The following is a 27590-nucleotide window of genomic DNA, read 5'->3' as shown; positions in this document are numbered from 1 at the left end:
AGAGCCTCATAGCTTTATAGTTACAGTTCTGTGACTACAGAATCACAGCCCTGTTTTGTTTTTATTTGACAGTCTTTCACTAGAAATGTACAAACAATTCACAGACTTCACTTGAATAATCAGTGGGTAACCCTTTCTCTGTCAGACCTACATGCCCACCAGTCAATCACTATACACCTTTTTCCAATAGCAACTGTTTCAACTCAGAGTGTATCCTAAGGCTGCAATATCACCACTTGCTTGATTTACAAAAAAGAGCACATCAGTGGACAGCAAAATCAATGCTCATCTGATTACAGATATTTTTCAAAAATATTGCTGGCCCAGTTCATTCATCTTTTATGTCAGTTTTCCACCTAAGGCCATATGCTGGCATGGTAGCTTCTGCAGTGTGGCTCTTAGCCAGAGCTGCATCACCCCGCCATCTTCCTCACTGCAGATGAGCTATGCCAATCTTGAAAGGTGATAGACCTTTTAGGATGGCCATGTAATTCCTATACTCCTGCCCAACCCTATTCCCACCCCAGGGTCACATTCTGTAACTCTGCCCTCTCTCACGGACACATGTAACAATTGGGACACTGAGGGAGGACATCAGGGCAAAGAATGCCTTCTCCATTTCCTACTAGAAGGTGCAGGATCTCCTCACCTGACTGACCACCAGGGAAACTGAATGGGTTAGCACAACCGAGAGGCTGACCGCATTGCAAAAGAATTGCCAGCAGGTCTGGACAGGCTTTGCTGCCATAGAATGTATTTTTCCCCCATTGGAATATAGCTCTCCCCATCCTATAGTGAATAAAGGGAAAGAAGAGATTCCCACTCCACTGACTTCCTCATACCATCTTCTCCTCACACATATAACTGATTTGTTGGGGTTTTTACGTTCCTCGGCCAAAATGGTGATACCCAGTACGACCCATTCCCAAACAGAAAATACAAACAATGTAACAAACTGAAAATGATACAAGGTTAGCTATCTACATATGTGCAGTGTCTTTCTGTCAAGATGTTTTTACATCACCAACCCCAACTGAATTTTATTCCCATCCAAGCCCCTGTGGGAGTTTTCACTTCCTCTTTCATCCACCAAAAGGGGCTTCTTTCAGCAGCTCCTGAGGAATGCCTATTGTTTCTTTTGATTTTGCTGGCAGAACCTGCCCATTCTGTTCAAATGAGAGTTCACCTCTGTCAAGGTTCCTCCCCCACTCTGAACTCTAGGGTACAGATGTGGGGACCTGCATGAAAAACCTCCTAAGCTTATCTTTACCAGCTTAGGTCAAAACTTCCCCAAGGTACAAAATATTCCACCCGTTGTCCTTGGACTGGCCGCTACCACCACCAAACTAATATTGGTTACTGGGGAAGAGCTGTTTGGACGCGTCCTTCCCCCCAAAATACTTCCCAAAACCTTGCACCCCACTTCCTGGACAAGGTTTGGTTTCCCCTTTCCTGGGAAATGTTGGATAAAAAGCCTCACCAATTTGCATAGGTGACCACAGACCCAAACCCTTGGATCTGAGAACAATGAAAAAGCATTCAGTTTCTTACAAGAAGACTTTTAATAAAAATAGAAGTAAATAGAAATAAAGAAATCCCCCCTGTAAAATCAGGATGGTAGATATCTTGCAGGGTAATTAGATTCAAAAACATAGAGAACCCCTCTAGGCAAAACCTTAAGTTACAAAAAAGATACACAGACAGAAATAGTTATTCTATTCAGCACAATTCTTTTCTCAGCCATTTAAAGAAATCATAATCTAACACATACCTAGCTAGATTACTTACTAAAAGTTCTAAGACTCCATTCCTGGTCTATCCCTGACAAAGACCAGCATATAGACAGACACACAGACCCTTTGTTTCTCTCCCTCCTCCCAGCTTTTGAAAGTATCTTGTCTCCTCATTGGTCATTTTGGTCAGGTGCCAGCGAGGTTACCTTTAGCTTCTTAACCCTTTACAGGTGAGAGGAGCTTTCCCCTGGCCAGGAGGGATTTCAAAGGGGTTTACCCTTCCCTTTATATTTATGACAACCTCTATAACAACTCTTCAAGCCTCAACTTCCATAGCTACAATCTCAGATTTTGGGGAAAGGAAGGGCTGCCAATCTGAAATCCTGGCCCCCAAACCGCAAGCATTAGCATCTGTGTCCAATATGAAAGGAGGTTTGAAATATGGATAAGCCAAGAGGAGAACAGTCCCAAAAAGCCTTTTTCAACTCTGAAAATGCTAAATCACACTCTGCTGACCACTACAATGGTTTCCCTTTTTAACTATTTGCTGCCTGTCAGAAACATTCAACAAATGAACAAGGATCAATTATTATTTCAGATTCACAAGAGCTTAGGCAGCTAAGATTGTCCTGAGACTCTGGGTTTCTACATAAGTTTCAACCACTCCCCATCTTTCTCATGCCAGAAGCCTACCACAGCATGTATCTGATATAATGGTTTCTGCCCCAGGGACAGGACAATTGGATCACTGCAAACCAATTCCAAAAAACCATTTGTCTCACCTGGGCAATACCTTTAAAGGGAATTTCCACAGACTGAATCCTGGCACTGATTACACAGTTGTTAACTATAAAGAAATCCAAGCCCATTATTAGCTCATCTATTTCAGTCACCCAGACTTATTGCTCAAGTTCCAAACGGCCAATCTTCAAACCCAGTTTTTGAATGGGTGCCCTTACCCCAATGAATGTCTCAATTTCAGTCCAATTAGGTGGTTCAGTTTGGATACCTAATTCCCTAGACTTTTTTAGCATGTCTGGTTTAATAACTTATATTTGAACCAGTCTCAATCACTGCTGTGCATTTTATAGATCCTATTACATGCTCAATAGCCAAGCTCCCATTGTTCTTCAGCTGCCCAGATCAATACAAAACGGTGGAGCTGCTCTTTGTGATTCTACCAAGTTTTGACCCTTCAGCTTTGTGCTCTCCATTTTCCCAAACTGGAAGACTGCCTTTCACAAGACACTTGTGGCAGTCTGTCTTGGCCTACCTTATATTTATAACAATCCTTTCTTCTGTGGCCAATTTTGTCACATTACTAGCATTTAACTAAACTGTTTCCTTTAATTTTTGCATTATTGCAGCTTTGCCTTCTTTTCCAAACTGAATTTATCAGTTTTTTTAATCATTCAATAATGTCATGGATGAAGTCAGAATCCCCTCTTTCATCAGACACAGAGCTCTACTTACAGGGCTCTTGGAGATCAGCTTAATTGCTTCCTCTTCTGGTGCACTGCTGCAAGGAAAGATTCAAGTTCTGTGGAAAATTCCATAGCCTCTTAGAGTGCCTTTTGCCTCCTTTTACTGATCTTGATCTGCAAGTTCAAGTCCAGCTTAGCATCTATAAATTGATCCCTCACCAACTTATCCTGGAAGGCCTCGTTGGTGTCTCGGTATGCCAGGAACACAAGCCTCCACAGGTCCTCTGCCAGTTGAGGTGGGGGTTCATATTTTCCTCTCCTAGCTCTCAGCTGTGCCCTGGCCAGCTCAGATTGATAGGTAGCTCCAAACTACATGTCAAAGGCTTGTACCAGGTCTGGATAACTTATTTTCTTTTCTGGGTGTGAGTTCTGCAGCAGCATCAGAGCTGCGCCACCGAAATTGGCTGCCCCTTTCTGTCTTTCTTCCTAGCCATTCGAATTACAATGTTGAATTGAGCCAAATAAGCCTCACAGGGAGTTTTCCCCTCAAAGATAGCAGGCTTTTGCATCATCTGAGCTGGGACAGCCTGACCTCTCCCCTCTGCGCCTCTATGGATTACAAACAGGGTAAAAAACTGTTGTAAATATCCAGTCTCACCCAAGTCCTCTAATTGGTCACTTCCACATCCAGACGGTTGCCTTCTACTGTGGTCTGTGATCCTTTAAGTTCCTTCTGGAGTTGAAATTTCAGCTCCTTAAGTCCTTGCAGCTCATCTTTCTTAGCAAGTTCCAAACTGGTCAAAGCCTGCTTGGTCTCCACTATTTCATGGAAAAACTTCTGTTTTGTGGCAGTCAGGTTGCTGGTTACCTCATCAAGCTATTTTACCATTCCAGCCTCACTGCATGGCAGTTGGTTTCCAGTTTGTCCAGGCACTTTGTCATTTCTGTTCCAAAAGGGATCTTATCTCAACCTACAAATCATCTCTGAGCTTTTTCTGGGAAATCTCCAGCTCTTGTTTTGGGTCCTGTGTTAATTCCTTTTGCAAAATCTCCAGCTCCAGTTTTAGGTCTCATTTTAATTCCTGCTGGCCATTTCTGATTTCTGCAAGTAATTCCATTATACATTCCTGTGACCCAGGGAGTCCCTCAGTGCTCACTAGTAGAGGGCACACCATACCACAACTTACATCAGACCTGACACACTTATTGCCCCAACACACTGTTGTCATAATCTGTATCTAAAAGGTGTCATGTCAGTTTTGAGGAAACTTGGGACTGGAAGGGCTTTTGGTGTCACTCTGCAAGGAGTAACTAGGTTGGTGGAATCCAGGGTGAGGCCCCTATGCTGTATATTGCTGGGGTCAGAGCTCCAGGTCAAACCTGCACAGCACAGACGCACCCAGGGTTAGTAGACAGGTGGTGCCAGAACCTGGGTGGACCCCCAAAGCATCACAGTTCCATCTTGGTTCAACAGGAATACCAGCTCACAATCCCTCTCCTGGATCCTACTGCTGACACCAGTGTTGCCCCTTTTTGATCTGAGTAGTTAGTTAAGTTCAGTGCTCTGGGGGTGTTCCAGCTGGAAATAAAAATTGATGGAGTCTGGTCTTTTCTTTAATGCAGTCTTATTTAAAATGATGTACTAGGTCCTGCTTCTCTGAACAGAAGAGAAACTAAGAACAAAAGAAGCAGTTTCTTAACTTATAGACTGAAGCCTCTTTACCCAACACCAAACCCAAAAGTGCTCTCTTTAGTGTTTCCAGGGTCACACACTGTGCTCAATGGCTACTGCTTGGCTTTCTTGCTTTTTGTCTCTGCTTCACTTTCTGTTCTGTGTCTGCTTTCAGTTTGTGTGTTCTGTTTTCTCTCTCACACACACACCCCTGGTCCCAATACACAGTGGAATCCCCAGCTCACAGAGTACTGCTAGCTTCTGGGCAGAATCTATTAGTCCTTGTTTACGGTGTGGCCCCTTAAGTGTCTCTTACAAATATCCTGAATGAAGGGTGTGTTCACACATCAGTTTGAATGACTTTTTGAATGACAACCCATAACCAGGTTTCACCCAGATCATAACAAATCACTTCCCTGATCTACTCTTGCCCCACCTCCCAAATATTCAGGCATGCAAAGATGCCGGGAGCCCTTCCAAAGCTGTGTTCCAGATCCTTGGGACTGGATGTTTGGTGTTCAGAGGAGCTCAGATGGGAAGAACATAAAGATGGCTGATCCTGAGGCTGCAAATCAGCTCCCAAGAAACAAATTGCTGCTCTAAATTATGCCAGCTGACATTATCCACCAGGGACCATTCCAGCAGCTGCAGAAGTACACTCCAGTCATGCCATCTTTTCCCTAGCAACAGCCCCTACACTGTGAAGCTAACTGTGCAGCCTAATTCCCACATACCAGTTAAGCTGGATCAAAGTTTGCTTTGCACCACAAAAGTTAATGGTATCACAAAAGCTGTCATTTTTTGAACAGTAGTTTAAATTCATCACTTCCAGAGACCTCCGTGACATCTTCCACTTCAGCACTGGGGCAGCTGGGCTGGAGCGTTAAGCCAGCGGGGCCCTGTAGCTCTCGGCTGCTGCAGGTGGCGAGCCCCCCATAACTCCCAGCCTCCAGCCCCAGAGCTCTGCAGCGGGGGGCCCCCTGCAGCTTCCAGCTGCCGCAGGCAGTGGGGAGACCCCACAGCTCCCAGCTGCCACAGGGGGCAACCTCAGTACTCTCAGCCTCCACGGGCACCTGTGGACCCCAGAGACACAGCAGCAATGGGTGCTGGACACCCCTCCCCCCCATTTTGTCACAATTATTTTTAGTCGAAGTCAGAAACTGGTCAAGGGCGTCCGTGAATTTTTCTTTATTGCCCATGACCTGCCCATGACTTTTACTAAAAATAATCGTGACAAAAACTTAGCCTTATTTACTGTTTCATTGGTACCAATATGTTCTGTTCCTAAATACTGATTTTTCTCTTACAAGATCTTTGCATTAGTATGTAGGGAATATTTAGAATCTGAGAGACAATCTTAGTAATGAAAAGTACATCACAAAATAATGGATCGAGATTTTAGAATCCCAGAGGACCCAAAAGCCTTATAGCAGCCTACAGAACTCACAGTACTTGTAGCATGCAACCAATCGCTAAACCCTACCACTGAAACACTGTGTTCTCCCCCTCTCACCAGATAATGACAGTTCAGAATCCTTTTCTATGGAAAGAAAACTTGTATGGATGAACACATATAATTTTAAAAAAACAACAAATAATTTTATTACCTTTACCATATATTCACTAATCAGTTCCAAGTAGCAAAGAAACATTGAAGTCAAAGGCAGTTGAGGACACAAACAGATACTACCAATTTAGGAACAGATCCTGGACCCACCCTTCATACATATACAATGGACTGATGAATAAAGAACCTATGGTCAAGGATTTCACAACCCTGGCTAGCTGAGTGTACACATATCCTGTTGTGCAAGTTGTTACCAAGTAGATTTATTTGTATTTAGCTACAGAAAACCAGTACTCTAGTGCAGTGCTTGCCAAGTCTCCCATTCTGAGACTCAATGATTTGTCAGTGTTTGCCTCTGATTGCCCAATGGCGTGAATCTTCACTGTCCACTTGTTACATTTTTAGATACCTTCATCCTTTCTCCCATGCTGCCCCACAGACTTGGAAGGTGCTCTTGGTAAATATCCTCAAAGCCACCTCATTATCCACCTTCAAATTCCTTAAAACTTTGGCATGATGCCTACATAAAACTTGACAACAGTTTGACTACTAGTGTGCAAGAGACTAGCCTGTCATGAGGACCAATATCATCTCATTGTTCCTGCTACTCCCACCATCTGTCTGTTTCCATCCGTAATGTCTTGTTTTACTTTGACCAGTGATACTCAGACCTCAGTGGTTCAGGAGCCAAATAGCAATCAACATTACCCAAAAAAGCCACAGTAGTATGAATTGTTTTATTTATTATATATGTATATTATTCTCTCAGTAAAATGAATGACCAAGTATTATTATTTTATCAACTACAATTGGTTAATAACATAGTAAAAGCACCGAGTGGTTAACAATTTAGATTGGTTAATAATTAAATCACACAGTGTTTTAATATCAGGTGCTACAAAGAGCCGCAGGAGACACATTAAAGAGCCACTGTCTGAGTATCACTGTTGTAGACTGGTTTCAGAGTAGTAGCCGTGTTAGTCTGTATCAGCAAAAATAATGAGGAGTCCTTGTGGCACCTTAGAGACTAACAAATTTATCTGAGCGTAAGCTTTTGTGGGTTAGAACCCACTTGATCAGATGCATGGAGTGAAAATACAGGAGCAGGTATAAATACATGAAAGGATGGGGGTTGCTTTACCAAGTGTGAGGTAGGTCTAATGAGATAAATCAATTAACAGCAGGATACCAAGGGAGGAAAAATAACTTTTGAAGTGGTAAGAGAGTGGCCCATTACAGACAGTGGACAAGAAAGTGTGAGTAACAGTAGGGAGAAATTAGTATTGGGGAAATTAAGTTTAGGTTTTGTAATGACCCAACCACTCCCAGTCTCTATTCAGGCCTAATCTGATGGTTTGCAAATTAATTCCAGTTCGCAGCTTCACGTTGGAGTCTGTTTTTGAAGTTTTTTTGTTGAAGAATTGCCACTTTTAGGTCTGTTACTGAGTGACCAGAGAGATTGAAGTGTTCTCCTACTGGTTTTTGAATGTTATGATTCCTGATGTCAAATTTGTGTCCATTTATTCTTTTGCATAGAGACTGTCCAGTTTGGCCAATGTACATCGCAGAAGGGCATTGCTGGCACATGATGGCATATATCACATTGGCAGATGTGCAGTTGAATGAGCCCTTGATGGGGTGGCTGATGTGGTTAAGTCCTATGATGGTGTCCCTTGAATAGATATGAGGACAGAGTTGGCAACGGGCTTTGTAGCAGGGTTTGGTTCCTGGATTGGTATTTTTGTTGTGTGGTGTGTGGTTGCTGGTGAGTATTTGCTTCAGGTTGGGGAGCTGTCCGTAAGTGAGGACTGGCCTGTCTCCCAAGGTCTGTGAGAGTGAGAGATTGTCCTTCAGGATAGGTTGTAGATCCTTGATGAAGTGCTGGAGAGATTTTAGTTGGGGGCTGAAGGTGACGGCTAGTGGCATTCTGTTACTTTCTTTGTTGGGCCTGTCTTGTAGTAGGTTACTTCTGGGTACCCTTCTGGCTCTGTCAATCTGTTTCTTAACTTCACCGGGTGGGTATTTCAGTTTTAAGAATGCTTGACAGAGATCCTGTAGGTGCTTGTCTCTGTCTGAAGGATCGAAGCAAATGTGATTGTATCTTAGAGCTTGGCTGTAGACAGTGGATCGTGTGATGTGGTCTGGATGAAAGCTGGAGGCATGTCGTTAAGTAGATCAGTCAGTAGGTTTCCAGTATAGGGTGGTGTTTATGTGACCATCGCTTATTAGCACTGTAGTGTGTAGGAAGTGGACCTCTTGTGTCGACTGGTCCAGGCTGAGGTTGATGGTTGGGTAGAAATCGTTGAAATCATGGTGGAGTTCCTCAAGGGCCTCCTTCCCATGGGTCCAGATGATGAAGATGTCATCAATGTAGCGCAAGTAGAGTAGGGGTGTAAGGGGACGAGAGCTGAGGAAGCGTTGTTCTAAGTTAGCCATAAAAATGTTGGCATACTGAGGGGCCATGTAGGTACCCATAGTAGTCCCATTGACTTGAACGTATAAATTGTCCCCAAATCTGAAATAGTTGTGGGTGAGGACAAAGTCACAAAGTTCAGCCACCAGGTTTGCCATGATGGTATCGGCGATGCTATTCCTGATGGCTTGTAGTCCATTTTTGTGTGGAATGTTGGTGTAGAGGGCTTCTACATTCATAGTGGCCAGGATGGTGTTTTCTGGAAGATCACCAAAGGATTGTAGTTTCCTCAGGAAGTCAGTGGTGTCTCGAAGATAGCTGGGAGTGCTGGTAGCCTAGGGCCTGAGGAGAGAATCTACACAGCCAGACAATCCTGCTGTCAGAGTGCCAATGCCTGAGACGACGGGGCGTCCGGATTCCCAGGTTTATGGATTTTAGGTAGCAGATAGAATACCCCTGGTCAGGGCTCCAGGGGTGTGTCAGTGTAAATTTGTTCCTGTTCCATCTGCTCAAGAAACTCCCTAAAGAAGCACAGGAACAAATCTATACTGACTTGTATTTAGACTGTAAGCCTTGGGGGCCAGAGACAGTCTTTTTGGTCTGTGTTTCAAAGGGCCTAACACTCAGGGATCCTGGTCTATGACTAAGGCTCCTAGGGCTAAAGTAAAACAAATAATGAATAATTTGAAAGTGGAAAGAAGGGAAATTGTTCCCATCTCCACTTCCTACACAAATTCTGTTCCTTGTCTCTAAATAGACTATTGCTTCCTAGCTACAGAATATATTTTTCCAAGTCTCTGCTATTTTTCATTGTCTTACAGTGCACTGTTTGCTTTGGCCCCTTGCCCCTGGACTTTTCTTTGGCCCATGGCACTGGGGACCCTGTATAATAGTGCTATGGGGATAGCACTCCATTTTGGGTGCTGGAAACCCCACATGCTGTAGCCCTAGACTTCCTATATTCCATAGGCCTGTGCTTCCACCCAAGAGGCCCAAGGCGGCCATATGGTTATTTAGTGCCCCTGCACCATAGTTTTCTCTGGAGCTGCTCTCTGAGGTAATCGTCCCTCAGGCCCCCCTACTTCATGGTTTTCCATCCCTATGCTCTGGTCCCCCTAATATGTTGGTGCTGAGTGTCTAAGTACTCATGCTGCAACCTACTTTATTGTGCTGCTGTGTCAGTCCTGTGCCTTGTCCTTGGGGCTCCCCTCCCCCCTGTCATGGTGCCCTGCCCGGTCCCCCCGTCCATAGGGGCTCCCCTCCTGCTGTCATGGTGCTGTCCGCCCCCGTAACCTGCTGCCCTTGAGGCTCCAGCCGAGCCAGAAGCTTCTGGACCTGGCCAGCAGCCCAAGCCCAGGCCTTGTGTTGAAAGCGGTTGCCAGGGCAGCAGCCCCACCACGACACCCTCCCACTCCGTTCCCCCACCCTATTGGGAGGCAGCCAAGGCCCGTGGCAGCCAATGGGACGTGAGCGGCTCCTCACATGAGCTTGCTGGGCGGCGAGGAGCCGACGGGCTCGCCGCCTGCGCTGGGGCTGCAGCTGCCGTGCCACGGCGAGTCGGGAGGGAGGCGGAGGAGCGGAGTCGCAGCCATGTTTGGCGCCGGCGGGCTGAGGGACCTCTTCGAGGAAGACCCCTTCTTCCGGTGAGTGGCCGGCGGGGCGAGGCACCTGGCGGGGGTCTGGGGAGGGCGGCGGCGGCAGCGGCAGCGACCGCGACCCCTGCGCGTGGACAGCTTCCACCCGCCCGAGGCTCGGGGGGGCTGCACCGGCCGGCCGGCCTGATGTGTGCGGCTCTCTCTGCCTTGCCTGGCTCATCCTCCGCCCGGAGCCGGCTCCTCAGCTTCGTCTCCTCGGTCTCCTGCCCGGCGTTTGCGCTTCAGCCCTTGCCGGGCAGGTAGGTAAGGTGGCTGTGAGCGTGATGCGCGCCGGGGAGACGTGGAGGGGAGGGGCCCGAATCGGAACCGGGATCTTCGGCCCCCTGAAATACTAGCCAGAAAAACTGTAGAAAGCAGAAAGATGGTGAAGGCGCCTGGCTGTGAGTGTCCTGCTCCGCTCCTTTCAGCTGGGGAGGAAACCTAACAGAGCCGCTTGGGGAAGACTTTGGGTCAGGGACTTAGGCTGCCGCTCTGCCCATTGCTCGCAGTGGCGGGAGTGGGCTGGCTTTTTTTATCCTCGTGTTCTCGAGATCTGCCGGTGGCGGGTGGTCAGGCCAGTACATGCGAACCGTATGAAGCATTGGCGTTCACAGTTGCATAACTGTCGTCCAGATGGCAGAGCGTGAGCTGTAGCTCACGAAAGCTTATGCTCAAATAAATTGGTTAGTCTCTAAGGTGCCACAAGTACTCCTTTTCTTATTGCGAATACAGACTAACGCGGCTGTTACTCTGAAACCTGTCTTTGTGGCTGTGTTTAATGGCTTTACCTTTGTGTGTGTTAGATATAGATAGATTTCTTGGTTTACAGTATGTTCCAGTAAGCACTGGGTTAATACATCTCTTATTTTAATCTCGAGGAGATGACAGGTAAGGAAACATGAAGTGATTTCCAGAACCATCATACTGGTGCTCTTCTTCTCGTCTCCCTGTTTCTCCCACTTTCCCCACTCGAGGCTACCCTACAAAGAATTCAATGTTGCGTGATGGGTATTATCACATCCTAGTTGGTGAACGGTCATATCAGAGGCAACTGCCAGTCATCATACTCTCACACTGTTGCACAATTCATTTGTATATTGTAGTCTTATCGGCTAAAATGCCCATATCTTATATTTTAAAAAAAGATTTAATCCATATTTTTATGATTTCTTAACTGCAGAAAATGTGGGTTGCCTGATGCTTCAGTTGATCCAATGCAGAGGTGGGCAAACTTTTTGGCCTGAGGGCCACATCGGGGCTCTGAAATTGTATGGAGAGCTGGGTAGGGAAAGCTGTGCCTCCCCAAACAGCCTGGCCACAGCCCCCTATCCTCCCACTTCCTGTCCCCTAACTGCCCCCCTCAGAATTCCCGACCCATCCAACCCTCCTACTCTTTGTCCCCTGACCGCCCCCTCCAGGACCCCCCTGCCCCTAACTGCCCCCCCCCAGGACCTCACTCCCTATCCAACCCCCCCTGTTACCTGTCCCCTGACTGCCCCCCCCGAACCTCCACCCCATCCAACTGCTCCCTGTCCCCTGACTGCCCTGCCCCCCTCCGAACTCCCAGCCCCTTATCCAACCCCACCATTCCTCACCCCCTTACCATGCCGCTCAGAGCAGCATGTTTGGCAGCCATGCTGCCACGTTGCCCGGCAGGAGCTCACAGCCACGTGCTGGCATGGTGAGCTGAGGCTGCAGGGAAGGGGGGACAGCAGGGAAGGGGCCGGGGGCTAGCCTCCCTGGCTGGGAGCTCAAGAGCCAGGCCGGTTGTGGCCTGTGGGCCGTAGTTTGCCCACCTCTGATCCAATGGGACTGTAAAGACAACATGCTACAAAAAGTGGTTTATGATTATACAACTTAAATATTATGCAGAGTCCTAATAGACTGTGCAGAGCACAGGTATTATGAAAAATCTACTAGATTTTTTTCTTATGTACTCTACCTAAAAAAACTTTTTAGTTAAGGAGCACAGTCTGAGAAGATTGTGCATCAATAAGAGCATAAGAATGGCCATACTGGGTCAGACCAGTGGTCCATCTAGCCCAGTAACCTGTCTTCTGACAGTGGCTGGTGCCAGATGCTTCAGAGGTAGTGAACAGAACTGGGCAATTTCATCAGGTGAACCCTCCCCTGTTCTAGCAGTGAGAGGTTAGGGACACTCAAAGCATTGGGTTGTATCCCTGATCATCTTGGCTAATACCCATTGATGGACCTATCCTCCATGAACTTATCTGATTCTTTTTTGAACCCATTTGTACTTTTAGCTTCCACAGCATCCTCTGGTAACGAGTTCCACAAGTTGACTGTGCGTTGCGTGAAGAAGTTCTCCTTTTGTTTATTTTAAACCTGCTCCCTATTAATTTAATTGGGTGAGCCTTGATTTGTGTATTAAGTGGAGGGGTAAATAACACTTCCTTATACGCTTTCTCCCCACCATTCATGATTTTTATAGATCTCTAGCATAGCTCCCTTTAGTTATTATCTCTTTTCCAAGATGAATAGTCCCAGTCTTTTTAATTTCGTCTCATATGGGAACTGTTCCATACCCCCAATCATTTTTGTTGCCCTTTTCTGTATTTTTTCCAATTCTGTTATATCTTTTTTGAAATGGGGTGACCCAGAACTGCACACAGTATTCAAGGTATATAAAATACCGTGCATTTTATATAGTGGCGTTATGATATTTTCTGTCTTACTCCCTTTCCTAATGGTTCCAAACTATCTGTTAACTTTTTTGGCTGCTTCTGAACATTGAGCAGAGGATTTCAGAGAACTATCCACAATGACTTTTAAATTTTGTCTGTATAGTTGGGAGTATGTCTTCCAATGTGCATTACTTTGCATTTATCAAGATTGAATTTCCTCTGCCTTTTTCTTGCCCAGTCACCTAGTTTTGTGAGATCCCTTTGTAATTCTTTGCTGTCTGCTTTGGACTCAACTAAAGCAAAAACACTTGCCAAAACAATCCAAATCACATCACTCCATGTAATTTCTCCCATTCCCTTCTTCCCCCACTCCTTTTATGTCTCTAATCTAGATTATAAATTCTAAACTCTATAGAATAGGTATGTATTCTTACAAGTCTAAAGCACACACCCATCAATGGTGCTGTAGAATAATATCTGAAAGAAGAACTTGGCCCTACATCATCACCAATTAGGAACAGAATATTCATTATTACATTTATTGACACTTGTAAGGATTCAGTTATCAATAAATATCTTTAGTAAAGCTGGTCAGGATGATTTTTTTTTTTTTTGGTCTGAAACTGACTGTTCACAAGAAATGGTTGACCTTGATCTAATTCTCAGTTTGTCTAAATTTTTTCTTCAAGAATTCTTCAGTGTCCATGTCCCATTTTGATATTTCTGAGATGAAAATGTCTGGGTTTTTTGTTCCAAACAAATTTTTATTTTGCAATTTAAACTAGTAAAATGGAAAGGATCAAAAATCAAAACATTTTGAAAATGTTAAAACATTTCAATTGTCCCAACTAAATTATTTATTTAAATCCCCCCCCCTCCCCCCCATTGTCAATTCACAAACATTTTTGAGATTGTTTTTTTATCTGGGTTCAGGGCAGGAAATTTTTTCAAAATCTCTAAAAATGTCCCAGGATGGGACCACCATTTTCCACCCCGCTCTAATAATGTCTTTATAACGTGATTCCATACTGGGAATTGCTGAGTGAAAGAAAAGGAAATACATAGAAACATAGACTATCAGGGTTGGAAGGGACCTCAGGAGGTCATCTAGTCCAACCGCCTGCTCAAAGCAGCACCAATACCTAATTTTTGCCCCATCCCTAAATGGCCCCCTCAGGGATTGAACTCACAACCCTGGGTTTAGCAGGCCAATGCTCAAACCACTGAGCTATCACTCACCGCATGAACTTTATGAATCAGAACAACTACTAGCCTCTATATACTCCCCCCACAACTCCCCCTTAAAAAGGCCTCCCATACAGAAAAAAATCCAAATATTGCTGCTACTTTTGAGGCTTCCAGTAGCAAGTTCATGCTGCCCCAGTACTTGTTAAGGTTACTCTTTGCCCTTGTGTGTGTTTTTTTTTTTTTTCTGTAAGATTTTTTTTTCCAGTTACACATGACACTACAGGCTATATTTTGAATGTCCATCATATCAGCTGTCTCAGTTTTCTGCTTCAATGCTTGCCTACTACATGGAAGTACCTTTACTTCAAAAGTAAGCAGTCAAGGCAGGAACCTTTAACATCTCTAGATTTCCCCATCATTAGGGCCCTAGGAAATTCATGTCCATTTTGGTCAATTTCACCGTCAAAGGATTTTAAAAATCGTAAATTTCATGGTTTCAGATATTTAAATCTGAACTGTCAGTGTGTTGTAATCATGAGGGTCCCGACCCAAAAGAATCATGCATGGTGGGGTCGCAAGGCTATTTTAGGGGGGTGGGTGCCACAATATTGTCACCCTTACTTCTGTACCGCTGCTGACTGCGGCATTGCCTTCACAGCTGGGCACCTTGCCAGCAGTTGTCACTCTCTGGCCACCCAGCTCTGAAAGCAGCAGCACAGAGGTAAGGGTGACATGGTATGGTATTGTCACCCTTCTGCGCTGCTGCTGGCAGCGGTGCAGAAGTAAGGTTAGCAATAGTATACCATGCCGCCCTCACTTCTCTGCTGCTGCTGCTGATGGCGCTGGCTTCAGAGCTGGGCTCCCAGCCAGCAGCTGATCTCGGCTGCCCAGCTCTGAAGCCAGCACCGCCACCGCCACCAGCACACAAGTGTGAGTGGGAGTAGAATACAACAGCCAGATTTCATGGGGGAGATCAGATTTCATGGTCTATGACATGTTTTTCATGGCCGTGAATTTGGTAGGGTCTTACCCATCATGCTAGAAAGGGTGTTTATTTTAGACATTGGGCAAGCCATGCTTTTGCTAAAAAATGAAGATGCCTATGCGAATTGGAACTTATACTATAGGTTGAATATGCAAGTATACTATAACCAAAGAGCCACTGGTGCTCACATATCGTGTACATAAAACAGGAGTTGGTTGGCTGAAGGGCTGACATACCAGGTTGAAACCAGTCAAAACAAGCATTATTTCTAAGAGGTAATATCTAAACTCAGAGAACACAGTTTAGCATTCTATTTATGTTTCTCCTGAGTTGCAGAGACAGGGTTGCACAATTTTAACATGAGGAGACAGCCAGTGTTACATTTGGCAAATGTATCTGCAGCAGGAGTTCAGAGAAACTAGAGTGGATTAGAGCAAAGAAGAAATAGAGCAACCACCATCCATTCTTCCAAAAAGACAAGAAGCTATAACCAGTGTAGCTATTTCTCTTCAGTACGTATCACTATGAAATTGCCTCATGGGTGATCTGTGCAAGATGAAATGACATAACAGTGCTAACAATACCTTGAGGGAAGTGTTTATTGCACAGAAGAGGTTCTTATGGGAAGGACTATTCAAGGACTAACATGGTTTACAACAATTTTGGCTGAGTACATAGTTCATTGGACAAAACTGGCTGTGAACAAAACCGAACCAAAACAAAATTAAACCCTGTACTGCATTAATAAATGCTGTTCAACATATTAATAAATGATCTGGAAAAAGGGGTGAACAGTAAGATGGCAAAGTTTGCAGACCATACTAAATTACTCAAGTTAGTTAATTCTGAAGTAGACCGGGAAGAGTTACAAAGGGATCTCACAAAACTGGGTGATTAGGCAAAAAAATGGCAGACGAAATTCAATCTTGATAAATGCAAAGTAACGCACATTGGAAAACATAATCCCAACTATACAGACAAATTAATGGGATTTAAATTAGCTATTACCACATAAGATGGATCTTGGAGTCATTTTGGATAGTTCTCTGAGAACATCTGGTCACATTGCTGCAGCAGTATTAAAAAAAAACAAAAACAAACAAAACCTAAGTTAGCAACCATTAGGAAAGGGATAGATAATAAGACAGAAAATATCACAATGCCACTATATAAATCCATGGCTTGCCACGCCTTGAATACTATGTGCAGTTCTGGTTGCTCCATCTGAAAAAAATAAATATAGAATTGGAAAAAGTACAGAGAAGGGCAACAAAAATGATGAGGGGCATGGCACAGCTTCCATATGAAGAGAGATTAAAAAGACTGGGACTATTCATCTTAAAAAAGAGATGACTAAATGGGGGATGCTAGCATAGAATATGCTACCATAAAATCATGAATGGTGTGGAGAAAGTGAATATAAGTGTTATTTACCCTTTCACATAACACATGAAACCAGGGTCAACCAATGAAATTAATAGGCAGCAGGTTTAAAACAAACCTAAGGAAGTGCTTCACAAAATGCACAGTCAGCTTGTGGAACTTGATGCCAGGGGATATTGTGAAGGCCAAAAGTGTAACCCGTTTCAAAAAAGAATTAGATTAGCCATTGATGGACCTGTCCTCCATGAACTTTTACCCAAGATGGTCAGGGATGCAACCCAATGCTCTGGGTGTCCTAAACTCTGGCTGCTAGAATCTGGGACTGGAAGACAGGGGATGGATCACTTGATAAATTGCCCTGTTCTGTTCACTCTCTCTGAAGCATTTGTCATTGTCCACTGACAGGATACTGGGCTAGATGGACCATTGATCTAGCCCACTATGGCCGTTCCTATGTTGCATATGCACACCTGAGAGCATGCTCTGGGCCTTATCTCAAGAAGAATATTCTTACCTGTGGAGTTAACTTTCTGTAGTCCTCAGGCTTTCATACATTTATACTTGATTGGTACCATTGACCTCTAGAAATGGTCATACGATACTGTGGCAACTAGATGTACACGGTTTTACAGGAACCACAAAATTTCCCCTAACAAGGATTCCCACATGAAAGCCACAATTGCTGGTAATTGTCCCATTTAGAAACTTTTCATTTATATATAAAAGGAATGGAAAGATGAAAAATATAAAGTCTAGTTTATCGTAGGTCACGTGTTTAAAGGATAGTGGAAACACCCCTGTACTTTCAACTGTCGGCATTCCTCCTTTTTTCTTAGTGTGGCTCCAGTGCTGCTCTAGTGGCTGGGGGATTGTTTGAAAGGGAAAAAAAACTTTACTGTGTGTGTGTATGAGAGAGAGAGAGAGAGAGAGATACTGACTGCTGGAACAGTTCTTGCAGAGCTGTTTTACATACAGCTACGGGGATCAGCTTACTTCTTCAGCCAATGACTAGATTCACTGCCAAATTAGTATAATAAAGGCTTCCACTGCCTAACAAGGAGAGATTTTTGACTGATGAATTGTAAATAGTGTCTTGGTTAAGAGTAATATAAATGTCTCTATCTCTAGAGAACTGGCCCTGGGAAGCACTAGCTGATCTTGATCAAAATGCTTCCAGGATCTAGCTGAATTTCCTTCTGAATAGCTTAGGCAAGTGCAGAAGCTAGATCTCTTCTGTTGTTTTTAACTTGTCAATGTGTTATATCACTCCAGCTGTTATCTTCAGTGTGACTTTCTGCTGCTTCTGACTTCTCATTCCAAATCAGAACTAATGTAATTTTATTTTACAATAGTGAATTAATTAAATAATTTAATTCCAAGTATGATCTTCCAGGGTGGATTTGATTTAAATCACTAGTCAGGAAGACTTGATTTAATCATGAATTTCTACATTAAAGTGCATTCTTGTTGGTTGTTATAACCTTAATACATATTCTTCACAACTCAGATAGATGTAGGTTTCATTTTTAGAAGGTACACACTACATTTTTAAAGTGATTTATTTTGGAAACTTTTCAGATTAATTTTACAGTTATATCAGAAAATGAATGATTGTTTGGTTATTTCATTTACTAACGGTAATTGAAGCAGATATTTATGAAGTCACTGGAAGGTGAACTATCTCTAGTTCAACAGGTTAATCATTTATATTTGGAGGATTTTCTTGCCATGCTGTATTAGGAGGAGAACGTCACCAGACAGATATTTAAATTGTTTTATATAACTAAAACAACAGCGTTATGTATTCTGGATTTTTTTCTTCAACAGCAAACATGTAATACTTTAACAAAACAACCATATGAATTTTTGAATTTAGTTAAACATTCAAGTTTTTTTTAAAACAGGTGTGTTTTTGTTAAAATTGTTTTTAACTAACTAAAGTAGTTAAATGAAATATTTTAAAAAAAGAATTAAATGGACTATGTCAGCCAGGTCAACATGAGAAACTTAAAATATTGGCTTCTGCAGCTAACTCAGTTGTCTTCACTTTAATTTTCCTGTTTGTTCATAATCTGGAAAAGAAAAACAAGCTTTCCTGCTTTTTCAGGTCCCAAACGATTTCTCAATTTGGAATGAATTAGTCCAAAGGAAGAAAATATTCTTTCTATGCCAGCTGAAGAAGCTACTACTGTTAAAAGTGAGATTATCACTTCAACAGTCTCTGAATCCAAGTGCTTAAGTGACTTCCACCAGTTCACTGGTGTGACTTTCTTTAAAACATCATCCGCAGACATATATTTCTTGAATGGTTCACCCTTAGCTCTGAAGTTTATTATAGTTGGCATTATAGAGGGATGATTGCTGGATGTCCATGTCATAGCCACCTGCTCTTCAGCAGTTAAGGTTTGACCCTGGTACCGAGTATTGAGGATATTTGCAAGAAAATGAGCTGGAGATAGTGCTTGTCCCATTTGTTTTTTTAATGTTTGTAGTTTAACTCTGTCATTGCATATTTCTCTTTTTAAGATCTTATTCAGTTCCCTCCAAATTTCAACAGTGTCAGCAATAAAACAGCTATTTCCCTGCATTTTGTTCAAGGCTACAGAAATAGGCTTCAGGGTACTCAGCATGTGTTCAACATTTCTCTTAAACCGAATGTTGAGAACTTTAGCTGTGACAGTGCCATCTATTTTGTTCACAAACAGTGATCAGATTAGGCCACTTCTTGATATAGTGCTCAAAACAGTCCACTACTGAGTTCCATCTCAAGTCTTGTGGGAGAGTTAGCTTGGTTCCTCCCACTTTTTTCAGAGCAGCTGCTGCAAAGCAGTTGTTACGGAAGTATTTTGCAATTTCAACAACATTAGCCTTTATTTCTGGAACACTGAAGTCTTTGGCTAGGAGGTGAATCAAATGAGCATTGCAACCGTATGTTATTAGCTTGGGACTCTTCTAAATAATTTTTTCTCATCCTTGATAAATTTGCAGCATTGTCTGTGACCAAGCTGCATACTAGACATTTGAATTTTTTTTCACAGTTTGTTATAGCTTTTACTGCTACTACTTGTAAGTATTCTGCTGTGTGTGCATTTCCTAATGTTTCTATAATGTTTCTGCAATTGTTTCTGTAAGAAAGACATTCCCTTCTTCTGTTGTCACACAAGTACATGCAACAGGATCATTGACATTGTTCCACCCATCAAGACTCAGGTTAACAATTTCCCCCTCTAGACTTTTTGCACACTGCTCAATTTCTCTTTCATACCCTTTATCCAGCAATTTGCCTGCGACATCTGCTCTGTTGTGTGGACTGTATCCTGGTCTTAATGACTGAACCATGTTCATGAAGTGTGGGTTCTCAATCGTACGGAAAGGAGAGTTTGTGCATAAACAAACCAGGCAATTTTTTCATCAATTACCTCTTTTTGTAATTTGCTGGTTCTCATCACAAGCTTATCTATGGTTGTTTCCGGATGATGGAGATTTTTTTTCTTTTTGCTGCAAGTGATATACTGTGGCTATGTGACATACATGATGAGACTGAAACACTATCATTGGCAGATAACTCTAAAACTATAGGTTTCAAAGTGGTAGCCTTGTTAGTCTGTATCAGCAAAAATAATGAGGAGTCCTTGTGTCACCTTAGAGACTAACAAATATATTTGGGTATAAGCTTTCATGGGCTAGAACCCACTTCAGCAGATGCATGCAGTGGAAGATACAGTAGCAGGTATAAATACATGAAAGGATGGGGGTTGCTTTACCAAGTGTGAGGTCAGTCTAATGAGATAAATCAATTAACAGCAGGATACTACTGGAGGAAAAATAACTTTTGAAGTGGTAATGAGAGTGGCCCATTACAGACAGTTGACAAAAAGGTGTGAGTAACAGTAGGGAGAAATTAGTATTGGGGAAATTAGGTTTAGGTTTTGTAATGACCCAACCACTCCCAAAAACTCGTTTTTTCTAAAACTGTAGAAAATGATGGTGATCTTGAAGGTGGATAGTCTTCAGAATCCTATATGTTGAGGATGGATTCTCCTAAACAAAATAAGTCAATGCAGTTGTTTAATTATTATTACCATACTGCTCATTTAGTAGTACTCATTCCATTCACTGACACTCAGTACTACTTTAAAGGTGAAATTGTAAAAGGAGGATCTGCCCATTTCAGCTATTTATTTTTTATCACAACTGCATCTAAAATGATAGTACCATAGAGTAACAGCTACATTTTTTGCTCAAACATGAGAATTCAAGAATAGTCCAGATAGAAGACAGGCAGTCCTTAAGAAAGAAGTATGAAATCAAAAAGTTTACCAACCTGAAGATCCTGCATGTTCAGACCTGTTCCTTTCATCATCTTCAATGCAGCTTCCTCCTGCGAAAGAACACTTCTCATGATGTTGTTTCATTCGGGCAACCAGGCCTTGCATTTCTTTGTTGTACTGTTTGCATTTTGTGCGCATGCCTGTCTTACCCACAGGTAGAGGAACTTCATTAAAATATTCCCAAACTGGATCTCTTTTACAGCCTGCTGCCATTATAGGTTTTCCCATCTAGTGAGCGAATGGTACGGTAGATCTCAAATCAATGAAGGCTACACTCAGAAATCTTATACTTATAAGAAGCACACGGGATCTTTATAGGGAAGAAGGCAGCACGCCGCATTTATTGAGAATACAACAGTTAGCATATGCTTTTCAAACTCTCCCTCCCCTCCCCCACCCGCCAGTTGATGTTCATAGTTACCAGTCCAGAGTCTGGATCAATTTAGTGGCCAAACAGATTGGTCGCAGAGGGGAGCAGGGCACTGTTGGTCGCGATCTGATGCTCCTGCAGTGTGGCAAGACGAACCCAAAGTCCCATGGCAAAGCACCCTGTTCTTATATTCCTTTTTCTCTGTTGAAGTCTATAGATTTTACTCATTGATTGCTGTTAACATTCCAAAACACCTCTGAGAGGGTCATTCTGTCCTGATTTCGATTTAATCAGTTATCTTAAGGGGTGCCAGCCTTCACCTCAGGGTGGTCAATTTGCTCTTCCTCAGTCATGGATACATGTTGATGGTTCTTTGGCGTCAACAAATCTCAGTAAGTGTCTTCGCTTCTCCTTTCTTGACCATCTGCTTAACAATGGCCTTCACACCTTATCTTTTCCTGATGCATGCATTCCTCATTCACACAAGCAGTCTTTTACAGAGACTTTGAGAATACAAACAGTAGTATTTTATATCGAGCAAAAAGGCATTGCAAATTAAACCTTGCTAAGTTTTAGTCGATAACCAAAACAATTTACATTGAGACCCAGGCCTTCAACGTTCCTCTAATCTACTTAACATAGACACAATACAGAATCCTGTCTCTTACTAACTAAACCTCAAAACAAAGAACTAAAGAGGGCCCAATTTGTAATGCATATGGGAAAACAGAATCTCATAGTCCCAGAGGGTCATTCCTTTCTGCTATTCAAATGGGGTGGCTATCAGGATGAAATCAAATTATACATTAATTCTTATAGTGCAATTCTAAAATCCTGCCCCTGCAGAAAGACCTCAAGACTTCTAGAATATGCTGGTCAAACAGTTTCACTTTTGTTTCTGCTGCCCGTCCCTCCCATCTCACATTTGTCTCCAGACGTCTTCTCCTTGTCCGGATCTATTCAACCCCAACAATCTACTATTCATTGAACTTTCTGAAATTTTGCACTTTTAGAGAGAAGTAAGGGATTGACTCTGTGTACACAAATTTGCAGAGGGACAATAGGGTTGAGGTCTGTTATTTCTCACATCTATCTATATCTATATCTTGTTATATATATTTATTTTAAAACATTTTTGCTGTTAACAAGAATGTTATCTCTGGAGACACAAATCCACAGTTTGAGAACTGCAAAGCTAAGCATCTCTGATGCTGAGTCCCATTGGGTAGATAGAAAGATTAACCTAAGTAATCTATACTGAAGTCCCTAGAACCCCCAAAAATTGGGTCCCTAATCCATGAACTATTGGAACTCATTTACAAAATTTTTCTTAAACATTACATGAATATATTATCTCATACTACAGAATTAGAAATTATAATCTATCACATGATCTCTCGTCATGGATCTTAATTAAAACTATCTTCAGACAGGTTTTTTCCCTCAAAAAGCATTTTATCAAAAAAATCTGATTTAAATAAAAAATCCGATTTTTTTTTAATTTAAAAAAGAAATCATTTATTTTATCCACCCTGTGATCTTCTAAAGTAATAAAAATATGGTTATTCGGTTGAATACACATCTCAGAATAAAAATGTGTGAGAAATAAAGAGTAGCAATAATATTTTTGTTACCATTTTCTGAGAACATTGTTATTTTCAACTGAGAACGAGGAGCACTTGAATTTAGGAACTTCAGCCTTTGTCCTGCAAATACGTTGCCTGCATGTGTAAGCATCTCAGTGAAGTTACTCACAAGAGTAAAGTTACTTGCTTGCATAAGTGTTTGCAGTATCTGCCTTTTCATTTTTAAAATGATTTATGTTTTGTCTTGCTGTAGTGATTATGAATTATACCTGATTAATAGTTCAGACTACTGGAGCCTCTTCCGTTCACAGAACATACACAGTTCAGGCAGTAACAAGGGCTATCTTTCCTATCAACTACACCAGTTCCTGAATTGGAGGGCCTGCCTGTAGAAGTGAGACAACAGTTCGGTTCTCAGACCCACCGAATCTTTAGCTTCTCTACTGCAACTGTCACAAGGATTTTGTGATATGAACATTTGTCTGAGAGGTGAACTGACACCAATACAAAATCACTTCACGTTATCCCCTTAGCCATCAGATTGAAGAAACTTTTGGTTACTATTGATATGGGTGGAGTATGAACTGGTGCCTCAGATGAGAAAGGTTCTATATCCCATTACTGATCCTCTCAAAGTCTTAATTTGACCTTTACTGAGAATTTATCTACCGATTAGATCATAATGCAAATGTAATTACTGCACAATAGTGGAACAAATTTGCCTTGCTATCAGAGTTGTCAGTGCTTCCATTATAAATTTAGTTATAGAAGCTTATAACTTTTTTTAACATGTGAATGACAGAAGCTTGGTGTGCAAGATGCTTGAAAAAGAATTTTTTTTTCTTGAGAAAGTCAGTCAGTTTTGTAGTACAGGGGTACAAAACATGCAGGAACCTCATGCGCTTAATGGGCGTCAACTCTCCTTGCCATCACTTCATCTTCTTTCTCCCCTCCCACCCCCCAAATACCCACACTCAGACTTGAGCAACAAATGAGTTATAAATATTAAAGAATCAGCATCTTCTTTCCATGATGGGTTGTTAAACTTAAATGGGCTTCTCCATCTCTTACTGTCTGATAATGCCACTGACCAGACTGTACCACTGCAAATCTTGTATGTCCTGCTAGGACCAACAATGGGCTGGAGTCAAATTTAAAAAACAAAACCCAAAGCTAACTCTTTATCCCTGTAATTATGCTTTGAGTTGTGATCTTCAGAGATGTAACAGTAGTCAACTGAACATGTTGTGTCCCCCAAAACAAAGAGTTGTTAGCTTTCCATTTCTGTCTTGTTGGTTATTAGCAAACCTGGAAGTTTTGTAAGATTGTACCAGCAATTCCTGTTTAGCCACATCCCAAAACAAGATCCTGTGCATAAGTTACTGGACTGGGAGTTGGGAGATCTCTGTTTTATTTGTGGGTCTGCAACTGACTCATTGTGTGGCCTTTGACAAAACACTTAACATCTCTGTGTCTGCTTCCTAGACTGTAAAATGTGGGCGTAGGTACTATCTCACCTTTGTAAAGCACTTTGAGATCCTTAAATGAAAAGTGCTTTAAGTGCTATGTATGAAATATTTCAAAGTTTCTTAGAATGCATTGCTGTTATATGCACATGCTCTTGCAGAAATATTGGAGGAATGATGTTTAGAGTAAAAATGTTCAACAGTTCCCACAAGTTAAGGACCTCAGGTTTTTTCATGTTTCTTTGACTTGCTTCGTTTTAAGGACAGAGGTAAAACCTTTATCAATTGCCAAATACGAGTAGTTTTGGTTTTTAAAAACAAGCCTTTTGTTGTACCACATGTAACTACTGCATTTTTCATAACATGTTTTCTCCTGAAAGTTATACCCACACGGGATGGAATGGAATGCAACTTGCTAGACAAACTGTACTTTTAATTAAAGTAAAACTAATATAAGTCCTGTATGTTCTTGGGCTTGGCATATTGAGCATATTTCATTTGGTGCTTAATAGGGAATGAGACCTGTCCTTTGTGTGGGAAGGAGAGGATGGATAAAGCCTTCAGATAGTTTTGCTATGTGTTAAATTATTTAAGAAATGGTGTATGCATTTTGTATTTTGGTATCTAAATGTATTTAAAGTCTGTGGAGTAGGAGGAGGCTTTATGGAAGTGTATGTATGCAATTATAAATTGTGGTGGCACTCCTATGCTTTATGGTTTTGAGAACAGGGTTGTACAGGTGATAACTTGCTTGTGCTTATATTTCTCACACTGTGAGTAAGGCATTTATCCTGTGAATAACTGCCAAGACACTTGCTGCCTCAGAGTTGCTTACCATGTTTGGACTGAAGCTAAAACTAGGAATCATGTGGGTAGGGTAGGGACTGCTTTTGACAGTGGAAAAACTACTTCTAGACATGGAATTGCTTGTCTACACGGAAATGGATGTAAAGTATATGCATAGCTTAAAGAGACACTGTTTGGTTAAAAATCATGTTTTTAATAAACAAATGTCTTCACCCAATATTACAAATGTAACTTTAGATTTTAATATAAATCTTACGTAGTCAGTTTTAAAAATGAACAAATAAACAAAAAACTCCCATGCACTGTGGGGCCTAGTGAGATATATAGCTATGGGGGAAGGAGAAAAGTCAAGGGTGGCAACATGGCTATAAGCTTGGGATGTAGGAACAACATACCCTCATATCTCAATGTCTGTACTTTGACCCGTCAACCTTTTACCCCCAAACAGGAATATTATAGATTATGTATTCATTATGCCATCCAATCCTAAACCAAACTTCACACCCCTTGGTAATCTGTATGTTATTCCCTGATAACAAGTAACTTATATGCTTCAACTCTGTACCATTCACTTTTTTTAAATATCATCTTAATAAAATTTTTAATGGAGAGCGGTAAGGAAAGAAATTAGCCTTCAGTGAGTATGAGGAGATGATTGGATGTCGGAGATGACATGCCTATGCGGCTAGGAGGGTGTTTTGGGACTAATTCACATAGAGGTAGTTAACACCATGGGATGGGTTAAGGTTTCCTAGAGCCAAAAAGAGGGACTGAAGACAGAAGCCGAATGGACACACATGAAAAGGATGAGGGGAAGGATTAAGACGTATCCCTTTAATTAAGCTAAAAGGAGAGGTGTAGCTACCTTGCTCAGTGTAGTAGAGGAAGTTAGAAACTGGAGTGGAGGGGATCTGGAGGAGGTTAAAAGGAAGAGTTCACTGTTCTTAAGGAATGTGGAGATATAGATTTGGAGCGTATGGGGAAAAACAAGATCAGATTTAGAGAGGTAAGTAAGGGGTGGTGGGAAGAGAGAGGAGAGAAAATTCTTTCCAAGATGGAGAGGGGGATAAAAGGGCATATTTGGAGGGAAAGAGAGAAAAGTAGGGGTGAGCAGAGAGCTTACAATAAGGGAGAATGAGCCAGGAATGGATTTAGTGAATGGTATGGGCCTCAAAGGAGGTGGGGGGAAAAAACAAATGTAGGAGGGATGGAAACAATCAAAGGAGAGGCAAAGAACTAAGCCTAATACGAAGATAGGAGTATTCAAGTTTTAGAAATCAGGCTTTTGGTTAACATATGGAGCAACTGGGAGACAAAAGTGAATTGGGGTGATGCTCTTAATACTGAGAGGGAATTCCAGATGTAGCAGGTGAAAGGAAGGGGAAGTGAGGCAACATATATAAAGTTAATAGTATTAAAGCCTGGCAGGCAGAAAAGTTATGAGGTTGGGTTGAAGAGAAGATGGATTTGAAGCATGTGAGACATAAGTAAAGGTGATGAGGAAGAAAATGAAATATGGAGAGTTGAGAGCCAGAGGGGCTGATGATGGGGAGGATGAGGCAAAAGAGCTATGGGGAATAGAAGACAGAAATACATGGGAAATGAACAGCAGGGTGGAGGGAATAAGTGGAAATCTCTGCCTCCCTAAGGTTTATTACAATGGAGCTGTCCATTGAAAACAGTTTTTGCTATCAAGGTGATGAGGTGTCTGGAGACCAATGTGTGTCGTGGCTTTAAGTGGAGTTCTGGCTATTGCTAGTCAGGCCTGGCCTACTTCATAATAATTTTACATAGTTTGGAATTGGACATGTTAACTTTCTAAAAGAATATTCATGAGTTTTCTTTGTTTCTTTCTCCTCCTCCCCAGGGAGCCTTTTGCTGCACAGCATCAATACATGCGTCAAATGCTGAGAAGCTTTTCTGATCCTTTTGGACGAGATCCATTTCTCAGTATTACGGAGGGTGACGAAAGAGCTCGAGATCAAAGAGGACACCGTGATTCTCAGGTTGCTTTGAGAGGAAATCAGAGAGTAAGTCTTTTCATAATCTCAGGATTTTTTCCTTTACCAGTAATTAATTATTTCAGGTATCTGGCATAACACTTCGATTTTAGACTCTAACCTGGTCTAATGGATGGGACACTAGTCTGGAAATAGGAGATCAAAGTTAAATTCCTGGCCTTACGGTTAGCCTATGTGATGTTGGTCTAGTTACTTAATCTCTCTGAGCTTCCATTTCCCTATCCCTAAAATGGGGATAATGATACTTGCCTTCCTGTAGTAAAATGCTTTATGATCTCTGAATGAAAAGCACTATAGAAGAGTTTTACTTAACAGCTACAAGTGAGTTTTTATGTTAGAACTGGTCATGAAGTAAACACTTGTGC

The 27590-nt window shown here is 42.1% G+C and overlaps 1 protein-coding gene across 2 annotated transcripts in view; it reads left to right on the top strand.

Annotated features, from left to right (window-relative positions):
- The first annotated feature begins 10307 nt into the window (after positions 1-10307).
- The window catches only part of MLF1 (myeloid leukemia factor 1), a 32447-nt gene continuing 15164 nt past the window's right edge, over positions 10308-27590 (top strand). The window contains exons 1-2 of one of the 2 annotated variants that reach the window (XM_073359562.1): positions 10308-10452; positions 27072-27234. In XM_073359562.1, the coding sequence (XP_073215663.1) occupies positions 10400-10452; positions 27072-27234 (216 nt within the window). In that variant the 5' untranslated portion in view covers positions 10308-10399. Of the gene's footprint in view, positions 10453-10562; positions 10704-27071; positions 27235-27590 lie in introns of those variants that run through there. The other variant, XM_073359561.2, reaches the window with a different exon arrangement.

This window comes from Lepidochelys kempii, chromosome 9, assembly GCF_965140285.1.
Source record: "Lepidochelys kempii isolate rLepKem1 chromosome 9, rLepKem1.hap1, whole genome shotgun sequence".
In the NCBI taxonomy this organism is placed as follows: Eukaryota; Metazoa; Chordata; order Testudines; family Cheloniidae; genus Lepidochelys; species Lepidochelys kempii.
Note: the sequence above shows the minus strand (reverse complement) of the source record. Positions and strands in the feature narration are given on the sequence as shown.